At 64.6% G+C, this 18,760-nt stretch overlaps 1 protein-coding gene across 10 annotated transcripts; it reads left to right on the top strand.

The window, feature by feature from the left end:
* The first annotated feature begins 1,089 nt into the window (after positions 1-1,089).
* On the top strand, positions 1,090-17,278 carry FGFR3 (fibroblast growth factor receptor 3). Of its 10 annotated transcripts, none has more exons than XM_045994753.1 (18): positions 1,090-1,295; positions 1,675-1,885; positions 7,416-7,685; positions 8,021-8,074; positions 9,790-9,959; positions 10,033-10,156; positions 10,239-10,429; positions 12,283-12,427; positions 12,902-13,092; positions 13,438-13,583; positions 13,985-14,106; positions 14,188-14,298; positions 14,372-14,562; positions 14,648-14,770; positions 14,875-14,945; positions 15,125-15,262; positions 15,371-15,476; positions 15,546-17,278. In XM_045994753.1, the coding sequence occupies exons 2-18, from the start codon at positions 1,777-1,779 to the stop codon at positions 15,690-15,692; spliced, it is 2,409 nt and encodes an 802-aa protein (XP_045850709.1). In that variant the 5' UTR covers positions 1,090-1,295; positions 1,675-1,776; the 3' UTR covers positions 15,693-17,278. The 10 variants fall into 10 exon arrangements, with proteins under 10 accessions (XP_045850709.1, XP_045850703.1, XP_045850692.1 ...); XM_045994747.1 differs by having other exon boundaries at positions 13,435-13,583; XM_045994736.1 differs by lacking the exon at positions 12,283-12,427 and adding an exon at positions 11,378-11,528.
* The last annotated feature ends 1,482 nt before the right edge of the window (positions 17,279-18,760 follow it).

Here is an 18,760-nt window from a genome sequence, read left to right as displayed (position 1 = left end):
TGGATCTGCAGGGGGGCTGCCAGCGCCCAGTCATAGAGGGACTTTCATGGCCCATTTTCCTGATGAGCACAGAGTCCCAGAAGCCAGGCAGTCCAGAGGCACTTGGATGGGACAGAGCCCTGCCCAAGTGTCTCCCCTCCCTTCTCTGGTGCCCCTTGGGGTGTGCCTGGAAGTGGGAGAAGTGCCCTCCCCCCCCTCCTGCGAAGGTCACGTTGGTCACGTGGGGTCCTATCCAGTTCAAACCTGTCCCACCCAGCAGGGCCCAGGACTTGCCACAACTCCGCCAGGTTGAGCTCTGCCATCAACTACCCTCATCCTTCCCCAGAGCCCTGGGGTTGGTGTTCCCTCTCTGCAGTCCCCAGCCTCTGCTCTCCATTCTGATGTCTGGCCAGCGCCCCATCTCCAAACTTGTTTTCTCCTGGAGGACTGGGAGTAACTTGGGCGGCTTAGCTACAGGCAGCAGCGAGGCCCAAGCTTCTGAGATGCAGTCCGCCAGTATTCCAGTCCCAGGCAGACAGGTAGAGGCGCCCCTCACTCCCGGGGCCTTTGCACACACAGTTTCCCTGGCCTCCATGTGCCCCGGGGCTTGTCCACCTGAGGACGGGCTGCTCACCTCAAGCTAGAGCTTGAGCAGCTCCTTCTCGGTGAAGCCTGTCTGACAGGCTTCACCAACTGGGATACCCCCCTTTCCAAGTCCCCGCGTTCGGTGGTCCGAGGCCCTGATCCGAGGTGGGGTGGCGACTGGGACTGCGAGTCGCGCAACTGGAGGACCACGCTCGGCCCCTCCGCGCGCCCGCCGGGTCCGGTGAGGCGACGCGGTGGGGCGCGGGGTATCTCGCGCGTCCAGCCCCGGTCCCACGCCCTCCGAGACCGCCCGGCGCCCCCGCCCGGCCCCGCCCCCTCTAATCCCCTCCGCGGGCGGGGTCCAGGCGAGTCTCCGCCCCGCCTCCAGGCCGCCTCAGGGGAGGGGCGTGTCTCGCGCCTGGCTTGTCGGGGCGGGCGTGGCCGGGCCGGGGTGGGGTCGGGGGCGGGGACGGGGGCGGGGCGCCCGGGGGCCGGCCCCCACTGGCTGCCGCGCTCCAGGCCGCCCGGGCTCAGTGCACGGTGGCGGCGGCGGCGGCGGCGGCGGCGGTGGTGGTGGTGGTGCGGCTCCCTGGCGCCGCGCAGTCCTGCTCCGCCGGGCGCACGGACGCACCGGTCAGCTAGCGCTGCAGGCAGGGGACGCGGGCGCTGGGCCGCCGGGCAACGAGCGGAGCAAGAGCCGCGCGCGCCGAGTGGGCGCCAGCGGCCGCCAGGTCGGTGCGCGGGCGCGGAGGGGTCGAGGCGGGCGCGCGGCGAGGCCAGAGCGCGCGGCGGGCTCACGTCCCGAGCTGTCTCTGCGGCTGGGCTCGGCGGGGGCGCAGGCTTCCCGCTCTGGAAAGTTTGCCGCCGCCGCCGCCGCCGCCGCCGCCCTGGGAGGGCTCCGCAGAAGTCAGGGAGGGAAGGGGGAGGAAGGGAGGGACCGCGGCGGGGAGGAGGCGCCCGGCGCCAGGCGGCCCGGGAGCCCAGGGCTGTGGCGGCAGGCGGGGCGGCCGGGGGTCGGCGGAGCCGGGGCGCAGGAGCCCAACCACCGCCGCTTCCGCCCCTGCGCGTCCCGGCTCTTCCCGGGTAACGAACTGCCGCCTCCTCCCGCAGTCTCCCGAGGGGCGCCCTCCTCCCGCCGGTGCCCGAGCGGGGCCATGGGGGGCAGTACGCCCGCGCGCGCCGCCTGAGGACGTCGTCGCCCTCGCCCCCACTATGGGCGCTCCGGCTTGTGCCCTCGCGATCTGCGTGGTGCTGGCGGTCATGACCGGCGCCGCCTCGGTGCCCCCGGGCATGGAGCCGCGTCTCGTGCGGAGAGCGGCAGGTAAGGAAACACCCGACGGGTACCGGAGAGGGGCGTCGGGGCCCAGAATCGGGCTGTTGGATGGGTGGGGGCGCCGGATCGGGGTGGGCCCGAGGGTGCGTCCTGGGCTGGCCCTGCGGAACCGGTGCCCGGGTTTCTGCAGCCCTCCCAGAGCTGGCGCGGCAGTTTGTGGGGCTCTTGGAGCCTCGGGGCTACTACTCAAGTGCGGAGCCCCGGCGGGGAGCGGGACGCGACTGCAGCGTCCGCAGCCACTGCCCCCCGCGGTTCCCCAGTGGGGTGCAGCCTGACCCCGGCAGCATCGGGAGAGCTCGGGGTTGCGTTTCCACGATTCCGCGGGCCCTCCCTGACGGAAAGTTCCTATTGTTGGTGCTGCAGTCCCAACCCGCCTCCGTCCCGGTTCATGATTTCGGCCCAAAGCGCGAGACCGCACTTTGGAGGGAGGGTGTGAGTGCGTCAGCCTGCCATCCCCGCCCGCACCCCCCCCCCCCGCCCTCAGTGGCCTGCGTGACGACGCAACACGGTCTAGTGCCTCTGCTCGCCAGCCCTGCTCTCCTGCCCCGTGGCTGAAGGTGTCTGACCGCCCAGGGCGCGCGCCCGACGCCAGGCAGGGCGCCGGCGGGGGAGGGGGGAGAGGTCGGGGGTCCGAGGGCAGTGGAGCCGCGGACCCCAGCTGGCAGTCAAGGTCGGGTGGACGTCGGGGGTCCGCGAGGGGCCAGTCCGCGTAGCGCCGGGGAGTGGAGGGAGCGCGTCCGTGCGTCAGGCCCCGCCCCGCACACGCGCCACGGCCCTCGAGGTGCAGCGCGCGGCCCCCTGCCGAGCCCGTCGTGCGCTCCGGGCGGCGCCGCCCAGCACACGCGCCGGCAGGCTCCCGGCTGCGCCCGGAGGAGAGGGCCTGCCCGGGGGTACAGGCGATCCCGGGGGGACAGCCGATCCCAGGCGCACAGGCGATCCCGGGGGCACAGCCGACTCCAGGGGCACAGGCGAACCCCGGGGGCGCAGACGACCCCGGGGGCCGCGCGGAGGGAGGCCTTCGCCCGGTGAGCTCACGCCCCACCCGGGCGGGACCCAAACAGCCGCTCCTTTGTACCCGGCGCGGCCACAGACCGCGCATTGATGGCGGCCGCGGCGGCCTCGAGGGGAGGTGTGAGCTGAGCGGCGGCGGGCGCGCCGTGCCAGGGAGGCGGCGGCGGTGGGCAGGACGGAGGCAGATGGCGGCCCTCCCCTCCTCGCGCCCCCGCGCTCCTTTCTACGGCGGCGGCTGCAGCCTCCCGGAACAATGTCATTTTTTTATGAATGAAATGGTCCCGGCGCTTGAATGTGTGTGTCATTCAGCGACGTGACAGAGGCCGTCGCGAGGTCAGCGCGCGCTTTTAGCGCCCTGCTCTGGCGGCCCCAGCGTCCAGGGGCGCCGAATAGGCGGTCGCGGGGGGAGTCCCGAATTAGCATTCGCATTCAGATAAAGATATTACTCCCTACGGCCAAGGAATGTCAACTAGCCCCGAGGATGGGGCGGCGGGCGGGGCTCCAGACCCTCCCGGGACCCCCTGAGGCATTCGGGGGCAGGAAGGGGGCGCGCCGTCCTACCTCTGGGAACGCACCCTTGAGGCAGGGCCTGGGACGCAGTGGCAGGAGGGACTCACGGGCCCGGGGTCTTTTTCCTCCACTAGAGGTAGCTGCGCCCCTCCCCGAGGGAGAGCTGGTGGGACAGGTAGTGAGTGGCTTGGTCAGCGAACTTAATCCAGCTCGTGAAGTAGATGGACCAGGCCGTAAACGTTCAAAGACCTCGTGAAATGTTGAAGTTCCAGCTGACATTTTACTGGGAAACATGAATCAGGAAGCCAGAGTTAGCTGGGATGGAGGTGGGGAAGGTGGGGGCCTCTGGCCTGACCTGGGCAGCCTTCATCTCCAAATGGGGCCCAGTATTCTCTGTGAGGGGCCTGGGGGGCACTCCACCTGCCCTCTGACTCCACCCAGTCAGGAGGGGTCCTTTGGGGGTACAGGGCATTTCCCAGAAAAGCCCTGGTTGTACCCTCCCCCTCCCCCCACCCCACCGGGCTGGACTTTGAGCCCCACAGCCCTCTGGGTGGTTCATTAACCTGGTTCAGTGAGAGGCTGGACTTCTGACCTCAGCCCCTGCCCCAAGCAGAGAAGCACCCCTGCCCCCAGGGCCTCAGCTCCTGCTTGGGGCTACTCTAGAGCTGGGTGTGCCCCATTTCATAACTAAAACTAAAGCGGAACAGGAGCCCCAGCAGGCCTGAGTGACTTCGAAGTAAGTAAGCAATGAGGGGAGTCTTTTCTGGGCAGGATGGGAGCTCCCTGACTCCAGATCCTGCTGGGGCTCTGCTCTGGGTGCCCTCCTCCAGCCCCAGTCACCTCCACTATTTGTGAGGACAGGTAATGGCAGAGTTCTGGAAAGGGCAGGCTGGGTCATCCTGTAAGCCCACATTCACTTGTCTGACCTCCTTCTCCCCCTTTCTTTTCTTTTTTTTTTTAAAGATTTTATTTATTTATTTGACAGAGAGATCACAAGTAGGCAGAGAGGCAGGCAGAGAGAGAGGGGGAAGCAGGCTCCCTGCCGAGCAGAGAGCCTGATGCGGAGCTCGATCCCAGGACCCCGAGGTCATGACCTGAGCTGAAGGCAGAGGCTTAACTCACTGAGCCACCCAGGCACCCCCCCCCTTTTTTTCTAACTTTGTTATAAAACTTTTCAGAAAGTTTCCAGGTGGGGAAGGGAGAAGATCAGATTTTCTCCCTTGACTTCGGGTTCCCTTTGAGATAAGCTGTCTCTCTTGGGCTATTTGAAAGCATGTAGGTCCCATACCCTGAAGTTGGAAACCTTCAGCACACGTCCAGAACCGGAACCCTTGTTCTTCATTCTACCCCAAACCCCAGATCGCTCGGGTGCAGCCAGCTCCAATGGCTCCTTTGAATCAGGTCTGAATTTGATGCTTGTTCTTTGGGTTGCCCCCAAGGCCCTTCTGAGGGAATGTGGTCCAGCCCCTGTGCCGTCCCTGTGCACTGGGGGGGCTCAACTGTAGCGACCTGAATCCAGGAGTGTTTCCTCCCCGTGGACGTGGCCTGGTGACCTCAGCAGTGATGGTTTTGGTGTCCCACCCCTGCTGTCATGTGATCCAGCCCTTTGACCACTATGGTGGCCGCCCTGGCCTTCCAGTGGGATTTCTGCCCTGTGTCCTGGGGAGGGGTGGGGGTGGTTGAGGCACAAGGCCAGTGAGTTAGCAGAGTCAGGAAGACCCTGTGACGGGGAAACAGGCCTGCAAGCACAACTGGGCTTTTCCAGGATAAAGTACCCCTTGGGCTGCCCTTGGCACGCAGCGCCTGGTGGAGCCCAGACCTCATTGGGGTGGGGGTGCCGGTGGGGGCAGACATTCCACCTGGGCCCACTTCCCTCATTGGCACGTGGGTACCTGCCGTGGCACACAGGACTTGGCCTTCAGCGTGTGTGGGCCCCAGCACTGGCGTGGGTGTGGGCAGGGCCCCTTTGTGTCAATGGAGAAAGACTCCCTCCTGGGGTAGCTGGGGGCAGGGACTGAGCACCATGTGCCCCTGCTGCTCCCTAGGTAGAGCCCGACGGTGACTGGTTTTGTGCCCACCCGTGCCCATCGCTTTGGGCCCTGCCTATCCTTCTCTGTCTCCCTGCCTGACCCTATGCACTCAGCCACTGCCGGTCACGACTTGGCATGGGCCTGGTGGATCAGATCCCCTGGAGGCTACCCAGGTCCAGGGGTCCCCAGCTTTGGCACTCGGGCGCATCCGGGGCTGGGCCTCAGTTGATGGCAGCGTCTGTCCACCAGCGGATGGCTGGCCTAGGGGCTGCTCCATGTCTCCCCAGTCCCATGCTGGACCAGGCTGAAGAGAATGCTGTGTGGATGGTTGACCTGCCAACGCTGCCCAGACCAAACTGGAACCAAGCACACTGTTGCCCTTGGGCCGGGGCCTGGGGCTGAGGCTGCCGGGACCAGTCTGTCCTTAGCCTTCTGGGGGGCCTCAGCCAGCTCCCAGCACTGGGTGGTCCCCACAGGACATAGTAGCCAGGACTGGGGGGTCGGAGGTCAGAGTAGGAGTCCCCTGACTGTGGGCCCCAGGGATGCAGACTTGAGGATACTTCAGAGACCCTCCTGGAGGGCCTGGGACAGGTGGGACCGCCGGTAGTGAGTGGGCAGACTTGGGACTGTCCAGGGAGCCAGGGGCTGGTGTGGCCAGAGTGGGCAGCTGGGCCCTCGAATCTAGGCCACGCGTCGGCAGAATGACAAGTGACAGTGTAACTGACCCAGCTGGGTCTGGGGAAGGAGGCCTGGGCGGTGGGACCACCCACCCCTGTCCTGGGCCCCAAGCCCGGGCCTCCCGCCTGCACTGGGCATTGTCTGGCCCTGGCAGGGAGGTCTGGGGGTGATCGTCAGCCCTGCCAGTGGTATGTCCCTGGATCTCAGGCCTCAGCCCTTTGCGATCTGGGCAGCTGCTGGGGAGGGAGGAGGGCCTCTGGGCTACCCGTGGATATCCGCTCTTGGCGAGGATCCCCTCCCCCAACAGAGCATTGGCACGTAAGATGGGCCAGGGCCCCTTAGCCCTGGCATCAGGGCTCCCACTCTGACCTGCTCCTGGCTGAGTCTGGACAGTCTCCCACTCCCCCCAGCTCGGGTCCTTATCCATGAAATTGGGGGGGGTCCAGGTCCCCTTAACCCGCTGGCGGATGAGACACCGCTGGCTAGACGCAGTACCCTCTCTGTATAAGTTTTTTCTTGCTGTGTATTTAGTGTAGTGCTGACCTGTGGCTCACACGCATGACACTCCCTCCTACGTCAGGGTCCGGGTGTTCCACGACCCTGAGCGCCCCCACCTCGGGCTGGCCCCTGAGGTCACCGGCCCACAGCAAGTGCTGCTCTGGGAGGTTCGGCCCATGCTGCCCAGACATGGCGGCTTCCTTCTCGAGCTGGGGAGGGTCTGTTCTCTGGTCCAGAAGTGCTTTTGCCACCAAGGGGAGAGATGGGGGTGTTAAGTGGGACCCCTGCCCATACCCCTTCTGTCCTGCTTTGAGCCTTCATTTCAGGCTAGAAGGCAGAGGTCTGTAGAGGACTGCCTGCCGACTGCCTGGTTTTGAATGGCCTGTGAGCTCAGGGTGGAGTTTGCATTTCTGAGTAGTTGGGAAAAAGCAGAGGAAGAGTAACCCTTCAGGATGCTTTGCCCTGGGACTTCTTGGTATCCATCAGGATGGTCCAGCGGGAATGCAGCAGAACCTGCTTCATCATGTGTCATCTGCGTCAGTGCCCCCACGGTTTGGGGGTCCTTGGGGCGTATCCCCCATTGGCAGGGCTAGATGTCACCATCCCCAGCCCTCTGCAGGTTACTTTGCAGGATTGTGGGCTCTGGACGCAGAGCCTCTAGGCCCCAGATGCCCCCGCCACAGCCTCCGCTGCTTGTCTGGGCGGTGGGCCTGCCGTGGTGCCTCAGCGGGGGGTGCCCATGATTCCTGTTTTGGGGGCATCTGTCTTAGGGTCCTCCATCTCCTCTGCAGAGGCCCTGGGGCCTGAGCCCAGCCAGCAGGAACAGCTGGTCTTTGGCAGCGGGGACACTGTGGAGCTGAGCTGCCACACGCCTGCCGGCGGTCTCACAGGGCCCAGCGTCTGGGTCAAGGACGGCGTGGGGCTGGTGCCTTCAGACCGCGTCCTGCTGGGACCTCAGCGGCTGCAGGTGCTCAACGCCTCCCACGAGGACTCGGGGGCCTATAGCTGCCGGCAGCGGCTAACGCACCGTGTGCTCTCCCACTTCAGTGTGCGAGTGACGGGTGAGTGTCCGCCGGGCTCCCCCAGGCTCACCGCATGGCCTTGGGAGGGTGCGGGCTCTCCTGGGCTCACCCCGTGACCGTGGAGGCGCGTGGGCTCCCCCAGGCTCACCCTATGGCCATGGTGGGGTGGGGTGGGGGGTGTGATGGGTGAGTGGCTGTGAGGTGAGGGGTTGGGACCGTGCTTCCACAGAGTCCCACATTGAGCGTCTTGGTGGTTGTTGGTAGACAAGGGGGCCCCCGGAGACTCAGGAGGGGTGGCAGGCACCAGGGAGTAGGCGCTGGGTGCTTGCCTGTCAGGGGGCTGACTCCTGTGCACTCTATTGCCTGAATTTCAGATGCTCCGTCCTCCGGAGATGATGAAGATGGGGAGGATGAGGCTGAGGATACAGGTGAGCCCAGATTGCAGGCATGCAGGGCTGGCCAGGGGTGGGGATCTGCCTTCCCAGGGGTGGGCCTGCTTCCTAGGTGCCAAACCCTGCACTGTCATTGGGTAGGTGGGAGACCGAGGCCTGGGGGCCACCTCCTTGGGGCTGTGCCGAGTGTGGGGTCCTCTCAGTGTGGCGGCCCTGAGCTCTGGGTGGCAGCAGTGGGGGCTGTAAGGCCTTGGGTGTGATGGCCCAGGCCAGATGTGTCTATGGCAGGGCTGCCGTGGGGCCGTCGGCCTGGGGCGTTAGGGGCATGGGAGGTGGGAGCAGAGGGTGGCTGTGGGCTCCAGGGACCAAGCTTTGGACATGTGCTCAGTGTAAACGGGAGGTTGTCACATCTGCTGGGTGGGGGTGCTGCAGGTGTAGGGAACAGGCGGATGACAACATGCAGGGGTTTAAGCTTGTCGGTCACAGAGGGGCTGGTTAGGGGCGGTGGGCTGTCTGTTTTTTGGAGGAGCCAAGTTTGAGAAGCTGAGAGATGTGGAACAGGGGTGGGGGGCCCTGCGGGGTCCAGTGGGCGAAGAGGTGAGGGGGAGCCAGCCAGGGATGCGGGCCTGGGTGGGGAGGTGGGAGGGGAGTGGTCCTGGCAGAGGGCCAGGCCCCCCAGGCCAACGGGTGTGCACGAGGGCAGAGGCATGAAAGGGCCCTTCCTAAGAAGCTGGTAGGTTTCCTCTCTTTTCCATTTTTTCCTTTGGCTGCCAGTAGTTCAGAGCCAAACTCCAGGCCCACCTGGACCCCCAGCACCCTCAGCCGTGATGGCGCCCCTCCCCAATTAGCCAGTGGGCTCGGCAGCTCTGAGGGTTGTTGGCAGGGCGGCTCTCCACAGGCATTGTCCAGCAGCGCTGAGCTACCGTGGTCTCAGCCTGCTGGTCACCCCAGGGGTCTCTGTCCCTGGAGGGCTCCCTGCTTGGGCCTTGGCACTCCTCTGCCAGGTGGCTGTGTTGAAGGCAGCAGGGCAGAGGTGCGGGTGAAAGGGGTGTCTCTCCCCTGTCCTAGGGGATGCTGGTCCAACCTCCCATGGCAGGAAGGCAGCCTGCACCCCAGCAACAAGGAAGGATGGAAACCAAGAGAGGGGCAGGGCCTCCCAGATGCTGTGTCACCATGTCCGCTCCTCCTGCCCGTCAGGCCCTAGCGTGCTCTAGAGGGTGACTCCGGGTCCCAGGGGTTCTAGCAGGCACCTGGCCACCTGTGAGACTCTGGGCTCTGCACCTTCCTGGCTTCCAGGTCCAGGCCTTGCTCTTTGGTCCGGCTGGGCTCTGTGACCTGGGCTGACCTGGTTCTGCGGCCTGCTGGGTCTGTGCCTCAGTGTACTGGCTCCAAATGTGCCTCCCCGGGTGGGTGGGTGGTCCTCAGAAGGTACCACTGTGTCTTGAAGGCTCCTTGGTCAGGGTGTATTGTTCCAGACCCTTGGGCCCCCTTGGCTGGGCAGGTGCTTGGGGGAGGTGGCCAGGGCAGGGAAGAGACGTGTGTCTCAGCTTTGAGAATGCCAGGAGGTGACATTGGGGCTGTCGGCGGCCTTGTCTAGCCGAGGCAGCAGGCCTCAGAAGTCCGACACTCTGTGCTCAGGAGGGGACGCTGAGGCTGGAGGCATGAGCAGCCTGGTGGCCTCCGAAGGGGGGGATCAGACGGGCCTCTGCCCCCGCCCTGGGCATGGCTGGCAAGTGCCCCTCTGTCAGCAGGGGCTCCTTACTGGACGCGGCCCGAGCGGATGGACAAGAAGCTGCTTGCAGTGCCAGCCGCCAACACCGTGCGCTTCCGCTGCCCGGCCGCCGGCAACCCCACGCCATCCATCTCCTGGCTGAAAAATGGCAAGGAGTTCCGAGGCGAACACCGCATCGGGGGCATCAAGGTGGGCCTGCTGGCAGGTGGTGTTGGCCAGTGGGGGTTGGGCCACCGTTCCTCACCTGCGCACCTGCCCACAGCTACGACACCAGCAGTGGAGCCTGGTCATGGAGAGCGTGGTGCCCTCGGACCGCGGGAACTATACGTGTGTCGTGCAGAACAAGTTCGGCAGCATCCAGCAGACCTACACCCTGGACGTGCTGGGTGAGGCTCTGGGCTGGCAGGGGGCGGGCGGGGTCTGGGGGTTCAGGGCCGAGCCGCCCCTGAGCCCCATCTGACCCCCCAGAGCGCTCGCCGCACCGGCCCATCCTGCAGGCCGGGCTGCCTGCCAACCAGACGGCTGTGCTGGGCAGCGACGTGGAGTTCCACTGCAAGGTGTACAGCGACGCGCAGCCCCACATCCAGTGGCTCAAGCACGTGGAGGTGAACGGCAGCAAAGTTGGGCCTGACGGCACCCCGTATGTCACCGTGCTCAAGGTGGGTGCCGCCCCAGGCTGGGTGCTGGCAGAGCTTCAGGCTCTTGCTCAGGGCGCTGGGCCTGGCCCGCCCCATGGCCAGGGGCCGGAAGGCATCCCAGCAGGGAGGCCCGCTGGGTCACAGGTGTTGGGGGGGGCTCAGCATCGACCAGTGGGGGAGAAGCGGTAGGGGGGGTGGGGGTTGGCTTGGGAGTCTGGGCCCAGTCTCGGCACGTGAGGCAGGCAGTGCATGGCCCTGCGGTGAGTCCTCAGTTTCCCTGTCTGCTCTACGGGCTGACCTCAGCCCTGGAGGCGGGCATGCATACAGCGCCCTGGGCCAGGCTCAAGCTCCAGGCCCTGTGGCAGGCAGGTGGCCCCTGAACCCTCGGGGCACAGCCCGCTCTGGGCCCCAAGGTGCAGGCTACCACGCCTCGCACCTGATTCGGCGCCATCCACATGCGCAGAGCTCATGTTCACCTACCTCCTTCGGCCCTCACTTTGTTCCCACGGCCCCGAGTTGGGATGGTTGCGACACTGTCAGCCCAGAGAGAAACATCTGTTGCTCGTGAGGGTGGAAAGCAGGCACTTGGGCTGAGAGCGGGATGCAGGCCCAAACGCAGAGGCCACTGTGGCCCCGTCAGGAAAGATCTCAACACACTCTGGAACAGAGCCAGGCCCCGCCGGGACCCTGGGGTAGGCAGGCGGAGGGCCAGCCCTGGAGGGCCGAGCTCTGGGCTGAAGTGGGGGGGCAGGCCGAAGGCACATCCTGAGAAACCACAGCCCACCACTGGGAGGTGCTTCCATGACCTCCTCCAGGCAGCCTTCCTGCCTGGCATAGCCTGGCCCACCCCCTCCGTTCCTTGAGTGCCACCCCCGTGGCGGGGTCTGCTCTGGGCTGCGCCCGCATGGCCACTCTGTGCCCGGCCGGGCTGCCGAGGACGCACCTAAGCCGGGTCTCTTATCCCCGCAGTCCTGGATCAGTGAGAGTGTGGAGGCCGACGCACGCCTCCGCCTGGCCAATGTGTCCGAGCATGATGGGGGCGAGTACCTCTGTCGAGCCTCCAATTTCATAGGCGTGGCTGAGAAGGCCTTTTGGCTGCGTGTTCACGGGCCCCAAGCAGGTAACAACTCTGTCCCACGCTGTCTGGCACGCCGAGCTCCAGCTCCGACGCCCTGGCCATGCGCCCACCTGCACGCCCCCATCCTGCTCGCTCCCTGCCCCGTGGCTCACGCTGTGCTCCTGACACAGCCACGTCTGCGATGTGGGTGCCACTGGCCTCCACGTGACCATGTGCTTTTCAAGCCCCTGTGGCCTGTGCTGACCCCGCCTGCGCTCCCACCGCACCCCTAGGAGGCCATCAGCCTCGGCAGAGGCTGTGCCCCTCTGTGAGCTTCTGCTCTGTCCCTGCCCCATGTGTGTGCGTGCGTGTGCATGTGTGTGTGTGTCCCTCTTGCCCATGCTCTCTCTCCTGCTTTCGTGACCTCTGCCCCTGGCTCTCCCACCTGCGCTCTTCCTGTCGGTCTATCTGACCGGTCAGTCCATCCGCTCAGCTGCCCGCCCGTGCTCCCCGCCCGCGCCCCCCGCCCGCGCCCCCTGTGTACACGCTAACCTCGCATGCTGCCTGGGTGCAGCTCGCTGCTGGCCGCACGCCTGGCGCTCACCTGGGACAGAGGACTCACCGGTGGAGGGACTGGCTTCGGGCTCTGTGTGGACGCACGAGGCGGAAGACCCCTGGCGCCGTGGCCGTGGTCGTGGTGGTGGTGGCAGCGGCGTTTTCCTTGCAGCCTGGCTGGATCGTCACCGCGTGGACTCTGGCTGTGGTGCCTGTGGGAGGTGCTGGCGCTCGCCTATCGCGCTCTGTTCTCTCTTTGTAGACGGCGGGCGCTAACACCACCGACAAGGAGCTAGAGGTTCTGTCCTTGCGCAATGTCACCTTTGAGGACGCTGGGGAATACACGTGTCTGGCGGGCAATTCTATCGGGTTTTCCCATCACTCTGCGTGGCTGGTGGTGCTGCCAGGTACTGGCTCCTGCTGCTGCTTGCTCTGTCCCTGTCCTCTCGGGCTCGCTGGCTTGGGACACTCCACGGCTGCCAGGGACAGGCAGGGGACCCTGCGGCCCGTGGCCAGCTTACTCCATGGAGTGCTCATGCAGGCCCAATGGTGGCCATGGGAACGGAGCTGACACACCGTGCCTTGGCTCGGGGCCCCTCCCCTGGAGCCCCCCCGCTCTCAGCCAGGTCCCCAGCAGCCTAGGTGGTAGCATTGGTGTTTCCCCGGGTGGTGGGCGTATGTGCTGCTGGCTCTGCTGGGCTCCTCCGCTCCTGGGCGTCCCCCTGCTGACCCAGCATCTCTGACCACAGGGCCCTTGGTACACCCCCTCTGGGGTCTGAGCCCCTTTCCCCACGCCCACTGTGTCTCTGGCTCAGGCCCAGGGCAGCTCGTGGGGGCTCCCGTGTGGCTGGGCCAGGCCTGCAACGCCCGTGTCTTTGCAGCTGAGGAGGAGCTGGTGGAGGCTGGTGAGGCTGGCAGCGTGTACGCGGGCGTCCTCAGCTACGGGGTGGGCTTCCTCCTCTTCATCCTGGTGGTGGCGGCCGTCACTCTCTGCCGCCTGCGCGCACCCCCGAAGAAGGGCCTGGGCTCGCCCGCCGTGCACAAGGTCTCCCGCTTCCCACTCAAGCGACAGGTAACAGAAAGTAGATACCAGGTTCCGAGCTGCCTGGCCTCCCAGACCCTCCATGGCCGCGTCTCCTGGGCTGCTGAGCTCAGGGACACCCTGCAGTGTCTGGGGACTGGGGCCCACGTGGGGACGCGGGTGTGTATGGCGGCTGAGGCAACCCCACCCTTGTCTTGGCCATCCCCCAGGTCACTTTGTCTTCACGTAGCACTATGTGGAGCTTGGATAGCCCCCCTAAGCCCTGGCCAGCCCTACCCATGCAGAGAGAGCTGTAGCTTCACCATCCCCAGCCCCCCACCAACCCTGCCGTGGTTTGGCCCTGCGGCACCAACCTGTCCCTGCCGACCCAAGCAGGTGTCCTTGGAGTCCAACTCGTCCATGAACTCCAACACACCCCTGGTGCGCATCGCCAGGCTGTCCTCAGGGGAAGGCCCCGCGCTGGCCAATGTCTCCGAGCTGGAGTTGCCTGCTGACCCCAAGTGGGAGCTGTCCAGGGCCCGGTCAGTGGTGGTGATGGGACCTTGTGTGCCGGGGCCGGGGGCACATGGGGTGCAGCCTTGTGGTGGGGGAGGAGGGATCCCTCAGAAACCTAACTGGATTCCAATCAGAGGCAGGTGGGAATTGGCTCCCTGCATAGGGTGGCCACCACTGGACGTGGGGCTGGGGCCAGAGAAGGCTGGGCCAGGGACCCTGCAGGCGGGGGGCACCCCTACACGGTGCTCCATCTGGAGGGCCCCGCACAGTGAGAGGCTAGAGGGCCAATGTTCTCCATCCTCACGAGCAAGGTTGTAGGGGCATGTATAGAGGGCTTCCTGGAGGCAGTGGCACTGAGCCTCCGAAACGGCCTGGGACAGAGCCTGGAGCAGGCAGAGTGCTCATGGCTTCCCATCTCTGCTGCCAGGCTGACCCTGGGCAAGCCACTTGGGGAGGGATGCTTCGGCCAGGTGGTCATGGCGGAGGCCATCGGCATCGACAAGGACCGGGCTGCCCGGCCCGTCACTGTGGCAGTGAAGATGCTCAAAGGTGAGGGAGGGGTGAGCTGTGGTGGGAGGGTCCTGGTGGGGCTGGAGCAGCAGCCCCTAAGGTGGCCTCCCTCCTTTACAGATGACGCCACGGATAAGGACCTATCGGATCTGGTGTCTGAGATGGAGATGATGAAGATGATCGGCCGCCACAAGAACATCATCAACCTGCTGGGGGCCTGCACCCAGGGCGGTAGGTGCCGTGGTAGGGGCAGGGGGCTTGCGGCCCGTGGGGGGGGCCTTCTCTGAGGCTCCTGTGCCCCCAGGGCCCCTGTACGTGCTAGTGGAGTACGCGGCCAAGGGCAACTTGCGGGAGTACCTACGGGCTCGGCGGCCCCCGGGCCTGGACTACTCCTTCGACACCTGCGGGCCGCCCGGCGAGCAGCTCACCTGCAAGGACCTGGTGTCCTGCGCCTACCAGGTGGCCAGGGGCATGGAGTACCTGGCCTCCCAGAAGGTAAGCGGGGGCGGGAGGGCGGGCACAGGCCCCTCAGCCAGTGGGGGCCCCGTGGGAGCCTCAAACCCCCCCCACCCTCCCCCAGTGCATCCATAGGGACCTGGCTGCCCGTAATGTGCTGGTGACTGAGGACAATGTAATGAAGATTGCGGACTTTGGCCTGGCCCGCGATGTGCACAACCTGGACTACTACAAGAAGACCACCAACGTGAGCCGGGCTAAAAGCAGGGGTCGGTTGGGTGGGGGGCTAGGGAGGGCTCCCCCTGCCCATAGGAGGGCCCCTGACCCAGCATGCCCCCTTCCCCCACCCAGGGTCGGCTGCCTGTGAAGTGGATGGCACCTGAGGCCTTGTTTGACCGGGTCTACACCCACCAGAGTGACGTGTATGTAGTCTCCTAGATCCCGGGGAGGGCCCAGGGATCAGGAGCTGCGGGGGACATGGGGCCGTGTCAAGGGGACGCAGGACACCATTGGGAGCCTCCTGGGCCCTGGCCCGTCCCCCCTGCGCTCTGCTGGGGGTCTGCTCAGGGAGGCGGGCTGACCGTCCTGTGCTCCCCACCAGCTGGTCCTTTGGGGTCCTTCTCTGGGAGATCTTCACCCTGGGGGGCTCGCCATACCCCGGCATCCCCGTAGAGGAACTCTTCAAGCTGTTGAAGGAGGGTCACCGCATGGACAAGCCGGCCAACTGCACACACGACCTGTGAGTGTCCTTGCTCACTCTCTGCAGCTGGCAGGGTTCTTGAGGGGCTCAGGCGGGGCTGGGGGCAGGCCAGGAGCCTTACCCAGCTGCCACCCCTACCCCCTGCAGGTACATGATCATGCGGGAATGCTGGCATGCTGTGCCCTCCCAGAGGCCCACCTTCAAGCAGTTGGTGGAGGACCTGGACCGCATCCTTACTGTGACGTCCACAGACGTGAGTGCCGCCCCTTTCCCCCCGCCATGCTGTGTAGGGGACGCGGCATTGACCTCCACCCTCCCACAGGAATACTTGGACCTGTCCGTGCCTTTTGAGCAGTACTCGCCAGGCGGCCAGGACACCCCGAGCTCCAGCTCCTCGGGGGACGACTCTGTCTTCGCCCACGACCTGCTGCCTCCGGCCCCCACCAGCAGTGGGGGCCTGCGGACATAAAGGGCCAGCGGCCTGCAGGCCGAGCCCCCACCACTGTTGAGAGTGGATGCCAGCTCCCCCCTCCCCCTGCTGCTGGTGGCATGCTGTCGACCACTGGGACCCCTTCTCCTGGGCCCGAGCAATGGACAGACAGTTTGTGTGTGTGTGTACACGTGTTTGTGTGTGTGGGTGTGAGTCTTGAGGCCCCCGGCACAGGGATCCCTGGGGTGCCCACCCTGCTGTACAGTGACCTCCTGGCCACCAGCGCCGGCAGCACCAGGGGGACAAATGTAGAATGTAAAGGGGTTCCTCCAGGAGCTCCTCAGGACCGGGAGCCGGGCCCCTTCCCCAGGCTTCCTTCCCCCCATATCCGTTGCCTCCCAGGGGCTGGGGGGGAGCCGGCCAGGCTCTGGCATGCAGTGTGGACCGAGGCCCCAGGGCTGAGCCTGCGGGGTAGCCCCTATGCGGCAGGCCCCCACCACGTGCCACTTTGTGCCAGGGGCTGCATGTGAGCCCCCCCCGACCCCGCCCTAGCCTGCCCCATGCCCCACCCTGCTCCTTGGAGGCTAAATTACGGGTACCTGAAGGCAGGAGCCTTTACCTTCTCTCCGAGAGGTTCATTCCAGAAATGAGTGTACATTTGTATAAATAGAAGCCGTGTGTCGGATACATACATGCCTATATATATGCATATCTATATGGAAGAAAGGCTGGTGTGGCCGGCACAGGACCCCGGGGGCCCAGGGAGCCTCCCCGAGGGATTTGCTGTGGAGACAAGCGCAGACACCAGCACACCACGGGGCGGCTTTTCTGACAGTTTTGTTTTAAAAATTGTACCTGGACCTGTATATTTGTAAAGCTATTTATCGATTCCCCAGAACCCCTGCCCCCTGCCCTACACTCATAGTGTTGAGATAGCCGCATGGCACAGAGGTTTCAGTTTTAACTTATTAACCGCGGAGAAGGGACCGCGGGGTTGTGATCCTGCCGGGCATGGCCTGCTGCCCCCGAACCCAGCCAGTTCCCTTGCGCCCTCAAGGGTTATTCACAGTTTGAGGTGATTCTAGTGAGGTGTTTTGTTTCCTTTGGCCTTCTTTTGCAAGGGAATTAGATTTCTATAGGGTTTTTCTTTAGGAGATTTATTTTTTGGGGCTTCAAAGCAAGCTGGTATTTTCTTCCAAGTTCTAATTGCCATGTGCTCCGGGTGGGGAGGTGGCTTCCGGTGCGGGCCAACCCTGCACGCAGGCTTCGATGTTATTAGATGTTACGAGTTTATATATATCTATATATATAATTTATTGAGTTTTTACAAGATGTATTTGCTGTAGACTTAACACTTCTTGCGCAATGCTTCTAGACTTTATAGCCGGGACTGCCACCTTTCAAAGCTTGCAAGAGAAAGCAGTGAATTCAGTTTTGTTACTTTTTGTACTGTTAATGGCCCAAATTTGGGGGCCTGTTTTTTGCTCATCAGCTGGCCAACCGGGCAGTGGTTCAGGGTGGTCTTTGTTCTCAGGGACCCCCCCCCTCCCCTGCCTTATGGGAGCCAAAGGTGTTGGCCCAAACTGGCAGAGGTGCTTTCCAGAAAATAAACGGAGACAACTAGTTCCCGTCCTGGTTCTGTGCCTTGTTGTTTCAGGCCCTTCTGGAACCCCAGGCAGTTCAGCGTCCTTAATGTCCACCTGGGACAGGTCCTGTCATCTGCCCTCCCCACCCCGAGGAGGTAGGGTCCCCAGCTGCTGGCATAGACTGGGGCTGGCTGCCTGGGGTCACAAGTCCAGGTCCCGGCTAGGACTGGATGATCCTGGGCAAAGCCAGGGTGCGGGTAAGGATGGTCCGCTGTGTGCAGCTGCATGGGGGTCCAACCTCAGGGCCATGTATGGTCTTCACTGTCTGAGGTTCCCAAGGGCAGGGAATGGTGGCAAGGAGGTGTCCAGGGGATTGACAGTGAGAGCATCCTGGGGTGTGGCTTAGCAAGGAGGAAGGCAGGTCCCGCCAAGCCCCCTGGCTGCCCCAGCTCCTGGAATCTAGGTAGGCTCTGGGGGTCCTGTGCAGACACCTGCAGCAGCTTCTGAGGCTTCCCTCCCCCCTGCACACCCCACCTGCTGGCATCTGTGGTTACCTGGGGAGGAGAAGCTGGTTTCTAGCTGGGTTCCCCTCATGGAGCCACATGTCAGCAAAGCTCTCACGTGGTCCCTGATTCAGCCAGACCTAAGGAGAGTGCTGTCTGACCTGGGGGCCACACTCTAGCTCCTGGACACTTACCTTCCCTATCCCAGGCCTGGTACCCCACCTTTGGGCTTCACCTGCACCCCTGTATTCCACCATTCCTGTGACTTTAGGCAGAGGCTGCATGCTGACCCTTAGCTAGTTGGGGCACTGAGGACCCAGTGACAGGACCTGGTCCCCTCTGCTTTTGAGTTCTCAGTCTGAGGGAGTGGGGACACCTATCAGGGCACCCACCCACACCAAACCAGTGGGGGTAACTCTGGGAAACCTTCCTAAGGGAGGTGGCAGTGCCCAGGCTAGATGGTAAGGCTAGAGAGGATTCAGGGACGGGCAGCCAAGCACAAACTTGGGCCCAGGTCCTCTCTGGCACCCAGTGCTGTTTAGGGCCCCTCTCCCTCCTTCCTCTGCTGACCCCCTGGTCTGGTCCCAACGGAGAGGACCGCTCCAGGTTAACCAGCCCCTGGCTATGTCAACTTTTAACTCTGGCTTCTCAGAAATTCGCTCCTGCTGCAGCTGTGTCCAACTCACTTTCCAAGTCTGGGGCTTCCCTGGAAGGGAGGATCTGAACCCGGTGGGTATCCCCCGCCCCCATACCGCGACCCCACTCGGAAGCTCTCCCTGTCTCTGGTCCAGCCTGCCAGAGACCCGGTGTTCTTGGAGTCCCCAGCACTCTGGGGAGATGGGGGCCGATGGTGGCGCAAGTGTGCGCTACTGGCCCCAGGCTGGCGGGGAGGTGGGGAGAGCCCAGAGGGGACCCAGCGGAGGGGGGCCCGGCAAAGGGGGACGGTAGGGGTAGGGGAAGCTGGTGAGCGGCGGGAAGGGGGCAGGAACCGGGGAGGCGGGCGAAGCGCGGGCCGGGA

This window comes from Meles meles, chromosome 2, assembly GCF_922984935.1.
Source record: "Meles meles chromosome 2, mMelMel3.1 paternal haplotype, whole genome shotgun sequence".
Classification (NCBI taxonomy): Eukaryota; Metazoa; Chordata; class Mammalia; order Carnivora; family Mustelidae; genus Meles; species Meles meles.
The sequence above is the reverse complement of the archived record's forward strand: the minus strand, read 5'-3'. Positions and strand labels throughout refer to the sequence as shown.